This window comes from Arachis hypogaea, chromosome 16 (genome assembly GCF_003086295.3).
Source record: "Arachis hypogaea cultivar Tifrunner chromosome 16, arahy.Tifrunner.gnm2.J5K5, whole genome shotgun sequence".
Classification (NCBI taxonomy): Eukaryota; Viridiplantae; Streptophyta; class Magnoliopsida; order Fabales; family Fabaceae; genus Arachis; species Arachis hypogaea.
In genome coordinates this window covers 149,308,994-149,317,794 of record NC_092051.1, presented here as the reverse complement: position 1 = coordinate 149,317,794, position 8,801 = coordinate 149,308,994, and the positions used below count along the sequence as shown (strand labels likewise).

At 27.0% G+C, this 8,801-nt stretch overlaps 1 protein-coding gene across 2 annotated transcripts; it reads right to left on the bottom strand.

Moving 5' to 3' along the window:
* Window positions 1-4,400: 4,400 nt before the first annotated feature.
* LOC112697838 (cold-regulated protein 27-like) lies at window positions 4,401-8,331 on the bottom strand. Of its 2 annotated transcripts, none has more exons than XM_025751195.3 (5): window positions 7,894-8,331; window positions 6,767-6,934; window positions 5,808-6,126; window positions 5,164-5,276; window positions 4,401-4,656 (listed from the first exon to the last, which is right to left on the bottom strand). In XM_025751195.3, exons 1-5 carry the CDS (start codon window positions 8,194-8,196, stop codon window positions 4,594-4,596), a joined length of 966 nt encoding a protein of 321 aa, XP_025606980.3. In that variant the 5' UTR covers window positions 8,197-8,331; the 3' UTR covers window positions 4,401-4,593. The 2 variants fall into 2 exon arrangements, with proteins under 2 accessions (XP_025606980.3, XP_072075509.1); XM_072219408.1 differs by lacking the exon at window positions 7,894-8,331 and adding an exon at window positions 7,118-7,284.
* Window positions 8,332-8,801: the final 470 nt, after the last annotated feature.

Genomic DNA, 8,801 nt, shown 5'->3' with positions numbered 1-8,801 from the left:
CATTAAACCGTCTTAAAAAAACACCTACTAAATTATGAAAATTAATTATTGGGAATAACTAATGTTTAATGAATAGAATAAATTTTTAAACCATTTAAAACAAATACAGAAATATATTATTTTGAAGTGATTATTCTTAGGAACATATAGTTTTATTAAACATCTTGAAAAAAAAATCACCTAATTTAGTCCACAATTTACTTTGAATTTTTGAATTTTTGAATTGAAAAGAAAAATCTACTTCCTCATATTCTATCCTATCAACAACATTTTTGGTTTCTTGTCCATCAAGCTGGCAAAGTTTATAGTCAAAGTAGTGGATAAAACCTCGAATCCCAAAATCCAAAAGAAAAAAAAATGATAAATCGATTTCTGATTTTTTTTATTTGTGTATATATAAGTCTTTGAGAATTTAAAAATATATTTAAATTTTTTACTTTTTTAAAATTTGAATATATTGATCCATGAATCTAATTTGTTTAATTTTAAAAATTATTTTACGTGTGAATTCGTATTAATCAGGTCAGTACAACGAAGTCACATTTGATTTTTTCGTTGAATTTGACAGACCGAAGTGAATATGAGGAATCAATATGTCTAAGTTTTAAAAAAAATCAGAAATTTAAATGTATTTTTGAATTTTTAAAGACTTAAATATCTGCGAATCAAAAGGTTAAGGACGTATTTATCATTTTTTCGAAAAAATATCACACATCAAAGCTAGTTTATTAATTATCACCCTTTCACACTTATTGCTTCCCTAATGAATTATATTATAACTTGTCTAAAAAAATAATATCATGATTAATAAAATGGGTCATTCCGTCACCTACATTTTACAAACATATCTAAACACAATATTCCAAAAAAGCGAAATAATAAAAAGCAATATCTGATTGAAATGTGATGCCCTACTTGATTGGTTTGCAAAAATAAAAAGAAAATGTTATTGAAGCTACCATTTCTATGATGATGACCTTGGAATTATTTTTTTTTTAAAAAAAGAGTATCATCGTATTGTTTCTACCAATTAGTAGAATCATAAAGATACACTTGATGATTGTAAACAAAAAATGTGGCTAAGAAATTAAGAATAGACCCTATAGTTTTATCCAAATCCAAAAAGAAAGATAATTAAAGGGACCCAAATGCTTATAAAATTTGTGCATATCATTTATCAAACATCAACATTTTTAATTTTCCAGCTGGAGGGAGGGTTCTAGTGATAAAGTTCATGAATTATTGGCGTATCCCATAATAACATTTCAATGAAATAATAAAAAGTAACAACACAAACAATGGCTGCCACCAATAGTTGAGTTAAATTGATAGATAGAGAGACATTTTGTAATGGTGTTTTAAATGATGATCATGCTATATGAGGTATGAGATAATATTGCATGGTTGTGGTACTAGTCCAAATTAAATGGGCCTCTTTATCACTTTTTTTTTTAATTATTATTATCTATACTATCGTGTCGGTCATGAGGTTGCACATAGCTTAGTGCAATTTCAATCCAATCAACACGGTTTTCGCCAATGAGCCTTGACTCTAGTGGCATTTCTTCCTCCTCCCCACTTCAAGGTCTAGGGTTCAAACCCTAGAAAATACAATTGAGGAAAAATGTGATAAATATGTGAGGAGTGTGTAGATGTGTTGTGTATCTAAGATGGGGAGTTGTCCAATTTACCGATAAAAAAAAAAAAATACGATTTTCATTTTCTTTATTATCAATTTTGCATCTAGTTGGATATTATTGTCCTTCTTTAATAAAATTCATAAATAATGTTAAATATACAATTATCCATATATTTTTATTTAATAACATAAGTTGTTAGATAAATATAAAATTAAAGAATGTCACATCCATTCCAAAATTTTAAGATATTAATTTAATTCTTATAATTTTTTCATTTCTTATTTCTTTTAGATGTGAGACTTATTCTTTATATTTTTTTTTTACTTGTTATGTACTTAACATAAAATATTCTAACAAACATGATATATATCACTCTTTCCATTTTACTTTATATTCGGAAAGTAAATTTAGAATTATTTTTTGTAGTCATAGAACATAAATTTATAGTACCAGGACACGAGACTATGATATATCTACTTCTTTTAGATTGTGATGTATAAAATATAGAGTGTGATTTATAATTAGTAACAATCGATAAATAATATAGAGCGTGATGTATAATAGTATTTTTTATTTTAAAAAATTTAGATAAGAGAAAATATGATTTCATATGATTTGAAATACAAAAAAAAATCTGTATGTAATTATCATTTAAGGTACCTAAATGAAAATATCACTTCACTTCACTTCACTTCATTAAATTCCCTTCCCAGGTCCCATTAATAATCTAGACATGTAGATAGAGGATATAACTAGAAATGGAATGTGTCATGGATGACGAAATGTTGTAGAAAAGAAATTGAACTTTGGACGGTTCATGTTTGAGTAATTATGATATGAAAGTGAAAGAAGAATTGAAGATGATAGGTTTTCATTCTCATATACAGTAGCATGTTAATCTTTTTAATTAGTTTGATCCCACTCTCATACACTATCTTATCTTCTTTCAAGGGTTTTAGCGGCTACTCTTTAATTCCCCCAATAACAACAAAATAAGAGGCATGCATGTTTCTGCTTTAAAATATTCTTCTAATTAATTTAAAATTTAAATTTTAAAATTAAAATTAATTTTTTTTACCTATTATTTATATTATTAAAAAAAGTGTTATTTTCCTGTACTTTTTCTAATTTAAATTTTATACTATAAACTAATACTTTCCTTGCTTCCATAAAATTAAAGCAGAGTGCCAAATTTGACCAAGTTAATATACTAATATAGTTACTACATTTATCAGCCAAACATCAAACTGATATTATCTAAATATAATTAATAACAAAATTATTAATTCAATTAATATTACTATTTTATTATCAATTTGAATTAATTCCATATTTCCATGTTTTATTATCTTAAAAATCTCCAAAACTCTCAAAATTCCAATCTCAATCCGTTTTAGTTTCAACTCTTACGTTTTTCCAATTTTTTTATTGAAATAAAAATATCCAACATATCTAATAAAAATGTTCATGAGCCAGATCAGATTTAAATAGACCTAGACCCCACCCTAAAAAGACAATGAATTTACTTCCGACCCGATAAAACATTAATATATACAAATTTATATATTAAATAATAAAATTTTATTTTTAGAAAATAAATTTAACAAATGTCATATCATATTTTTATTAAAATAAATTATTTTAAAATAAAAATAATATCATATAATATAAAAAATATTAATTAAATTATAAAAATATAATATAATATTAATAAATAACTCAAATATATATTTTTGTTATAAAAAATAATTTCCGGTCAGGTCAGTTGTCCTAAAACAAAATCCAAGGCCAACCCAAAATTAACACCGAATAAAAAAATAAAAATCTGGACCCAATAAAATATGTCTTGGATCTGGACCGAGTTCCAGATCGGGACGGGTCTTGAACACCCTACCCCTTGATATCCAGAACTCTAATTCCTTTACATTTGAAGCTGTCTTGGTCCTGGTGATCACTATTTTTGGGTTGTGGGAAGGATCTAATTCTAAATATTTAATTATTTTCTTTTTTGAACTTGAAAGATATTATTTTTGGTATTATGGACTTAAAATAGTTAATCATTTAGAAATTAGAATGCAGGCCTTTAAAGTTGGGCCTTGTTTCACCCATAAGGCCATAACAAATTTGAGCTTTATATTATTACATTGTCTCTGGCCGAATCTCACCAATCAATTGAAAAAAAAAAGGGAAAAGAATAATAGAATATCCTACTCGGCTATTTTCTTTCTTTCTTTCTTTCTTTTTGAACCAAAATCTCTCCCAAGTCCAAATATATATATATATATATATATATATATATATATATATATATATATATATATATAACTCGCACAACTTTATATTCTCTGACTTTACACTTATTGGTCGTTTTACAACTTCCTTTAAAAGAGAGTAAAATTAACCAATTTAGAAAAAAAATGTAATGCAAAAAAAAAAACAAAAAACAAAAAACAAAAAACAAAAAAGACCATTTATTTCGAAATAAAGTTAGTGTGTAAAGCATACATATATTTCCTGAACTGAAAATAATACTAATCCATCATTAAATCATCCATTATCACACTCTTATTTTCTTGGGAAGAAACAAAAAATAAATAAATAAATTCTTACTAAACTATATATCCTCTAAACAAATACAAGAATAAGAAACTACATATAATGTAAAATGACTCAACCCTAACCGCAATCATAAATATTAATAAACACAAAAAAAATACAGAAATAATTAAAGGCTCTATTTACAAAAGCTAACAAACCATCTCCTCCAAAACTAAAGCATGCATACACATATACATACATATGAAACATTTTATCTTCGAAATTATGGTTACAAAGACCTCAAATTTTCTCTGCTTCCTAAGAATAAGATCATGCATTGCCATTAGAAATTTTGTTACAGCCTCTTACAAAATAAATACTCTCATAGTTTATGAGATAAAAAATTCTTCATGTTCTAAGTAGCATGAAACCAATTCTTGGCACCACCACCTGTAGAAGAAGATTTGTTTGGAACCATCTGAAACAACAATGTATAATGTCTCCGTCAATAAATATCCACAAAATTTCCTGACAATCCAAAATTTATAAAGGAAATTACACCGATTTCTTCTGAAATTAGTTATTCGGTATTTATTTTTTATCAAAATAGGGAGACTCGAACCCACGACCTCTTAGGTGAGTACGGAGAGACTATACTATTTGAACTATAACTTATTGGTAATTAGTTAGTTATCTGGTATTATTAACCGTGCTACGTTTACGCAAAAAATAAGTCAATATATTTTTATAAAAGATCAAATATTTGAGAAGGGTATCCAATGTAATTTCACGTAATCATAGTCAATTTAACTAGAAAAAGATTATATAACTAGAATTTTGACTAGAATCTATTAACTTGTAACAAAATTATTGAACTTCAGATGAGAAAACTAGCAATAGAATTTCATTATCTCTAATGACTATCCTTGTTTTTCATTGTTTAGCATTGATTGTAAAATAAAATAAAATAAATAAAAATATTTACCTGATCATTGCCTTTTTCATCAATTGTTGAAGCTCTCTGCCTCTTGACTTTGTTTCTTTTGCTTTCCTTTTCCTCTTCCACTTGTTCATCAACAAAGTTCTGATCTGACACCTCTGCAAGAATCCAAATTATAATACATAGTTATGCTACATGCACATAAAATCTTCAGTATATTAAATCTGTTACAGTATAATTATGATCAATTAGATCAATTAGCATTTTTTACTATATCTGAATATTCATTATAAAATATTATGTCTTTATTATTTTGATTCTTTTAACACCTATAAATACCCTACTATATTGTATCATTCCGTACAATTAGAGTATACACAAATATTTTCTCTATTCTTTTCTCTTACCTTTCTAACAAAGTCAATGTTTTTATTAATTCTTTTCCATCTATACAAATCTAATATCTAATATTTAGTACACTAGATAAAACTTGTAGCCTTAAAAAACAAGTGAATGTGTAACCAAATTCGTCTCCTTCTAAAGCCAACACTAAAAGATCACATTCGAAACCAACATTGGATTGGTCGAGTAATGGGAGAACTCATCTCCTTCCGAGTGATTTAAAAATCGAGGCCGTCGCAGTTCCTCGAGCTAGATTAGTGGATAATAGTAAAAGAATTTAGTGTTACCTGTATCACTAGAAAGCATGTCTTCATGGCAGATATGATGAGACAAATGAAGATGCTGCTGCCTTGGTATAACAGAGGAATCTCCATGATTCTTCCTTTGATGGATTAAATCAACAACTTTGTTTGTTGAAGTAACACTTTCTTGAAGGGATGGAACTGCACCTCTCTGTTTGCTTTGACATCTGTAGTGCTGAATCCATGGATTTGATGTTAAATCATGGCATTGATGATGATTATTATTGTTGTTATTCCTAATCAAATGTGGATTCTCCCTCTCAAAATTTATCTTTTGCCAGCATCCACGTTGAAGAACCTTGAACTGTGGTTATATTCAAACAGAAATTTGTTACACATTATTTAAGAAAAATCAATGGTATACTTAGAACTTAATTAATTAATTAATTATATTTACCTATGAAAATTTTTTTATCCTTTCTTTAACAAATTCAATCATGGATAAATTTTGTGTTGATAATTATTCTCTCTATAACTCTAAAACTTGGTTAAAAATGACATATTGTATCAAAAATGATCCTTACATATGTACAAAATATACACCTTCTTTTTATGAATAAAAATTAAATTCTCTCACTTCTTATTAATCCTTTAATATCAAAAGTGAGAGCTGTATACAAAAGTGATGCATATAACGTTTATGAGTATGTATACAATATAAGAAAATATATATAGAAAAACTCTTGGGGATCATCAACTTTTAGTATTTTTGACCAATACAAATACTAAATTGTTTTTAACAAATAAATGTTATTAATTCATGCGTGCAAATTTTAAAAAATATGGTTATAAACTGTATTGATTCATATATGAAAAATTTTGGTAAATATAGGTGCAAATTATGGTTAACCACGTGTTTAAAAACATTGTTCGTATATATTTACAATGAAGTGGAAAATTAATATCTATTTTCTTTAGAGAGAAATTGAAGAAAAAGGGATAACCTGGCCAGAAGTGGAAGGAGGATTATGGTTAGAAGGTGGTTTTCTTGGAATGTGCTTAGAATCATATAACTGATTAACAAAAGATGCTTCTATTGATTTCAGATACATGCTGTGTTTCTCATCTGTCCACTCTGTTGTCTTCATTGTTTCTGTTGCCCTAACACCTTCCTACATAATCAAAATCCAAAAACAAACGACATAAAATCAGATTCATAGGATATGTAGAACAAAAATTAAAAAAAAAAACGTTATTTAGCCCAATGCCAAGAGAGATAGATTTTAAACTTTAGGAACAAAACTTAAATAACAGAATTAATATATTAAAAATCTCTCCCCCCAAAAAAACCATACATTATTAATAAAATATTTAAGAACATGGCTAGCCACCACCACAATCTTCTCAGAGATTTCAATGTTTATTATATTCTCTGACCGGGGAAAAAAAAAAGTAATGGCATAAATAGAATATTCTTTATCCTAGCTAGCTTAGATCAAACGAAACATAGATGATTCACTTCAGTTCAATTAAAATATCTACCAACAGTTAATATCAGCAACCAACCGTTACCGTCACTACCATAAAATCTTTTTTATATAATAATAATAATAATAATATATTTACAGCGTAAAATATTTTTTTAAGGTGAAAATTTAAGCGAACTCGATTTTACTTTATCTGAATTTTCACCTTTTCTCGATCCATAGCAAATAAAAATATATTATTTGTTAAAAATTTGTATACAGTTATTTTAATATAAAATTAATAGCTAAAAATTATTTAACTAAATTATTATTTAATTATGAAAATAATTATATGCAAATTTTTATAAAAGGAATGTTAAGAAGACAGTAATTTTGATATTTTGTAATTATCAATTAACCATTAATAATATTTTTAATAATATGAGATTATATCTAATAATAAGAGATTACTCATTTTTATTTTGATAATTAAGTACTGCTCATAAAACATAAAAATTACTTGCCCTAAACTTTTCCTTTTTATAATTATATGGCAATAGTTAATTATATGAACTAAAATAATATGATGCTATTTAAGCAAACTAAATTAATAAGCGTTAGGAATAGAAAGAACGGAGAAGAGAGAAATTTAAATATGAGTATACCTGCATATGCATAGGGTGGTGGCGGCGTGATGACGACTCGGTGGGTGAACTCGCCCGAGTTAGAAGATCTTCTCCTCTTGCGTTGAAATGATTATTATTGTTCATCTGACGATGGAAACTGAAATCATGCGGTGTGAAGAAAAGAAGAGAATGAATAATAACATGAATACGAATATGAAGAAGAAAGGGAGGAGAAAGAAAGTAAGAAGAAGGAGAAGAAAAGAGGCGGTGTTGGTGAGAGAATAGAAAAGAAAAGGAAAAGAGAAAAGAAAGCACAGTTGTCAGCACTTTTACACGTGTCATGGGACCATGTCATGGCCACGTCACCGTCCTTGCTTCGTTGCCAAGACTCATAGGACAGATATTTTTCATTCCCACCATCCAAAATATCTCTCTCTCTTTCTCTATGTTATCCTCATCCCCTTATTATATACACCTTATCTTATAATTTAATTCACGTTAATAATATTTTAATTTAATATCATGCTAGATATTTATCAACTTTTGCAAATTGCAATGCTACAAGTGGTTCTCTATACACTTTTTATATATATAAAAAATTCGTCAAAATTCAACTGGTCATAAGTTAGGTCTTTATTCTATCCTAGATTATTAGGAATTGTTATAATTTTTTTTATAAATTATCCTCTAAGATTTAATTTTTAGTAGTATTTGAGAGAGAGTTCATTTTAAAAAAATTTACATTAAAAAAATAGCAGTATATATTCTTAATTTATGTTGGTCAAAAATTTTATTGTAAAGTTTTAATCAAAAGTAAAACCTCCTACAAAATATCTGAAGAACTGCACTTTTAAAATCTGTCAGCCGTATTCCTGTCTTCATAACATGCTCTAGATATTTTATTGGTTCACCTTTTACAGTTTATTTCTAGAAACTTCATTCTTTGG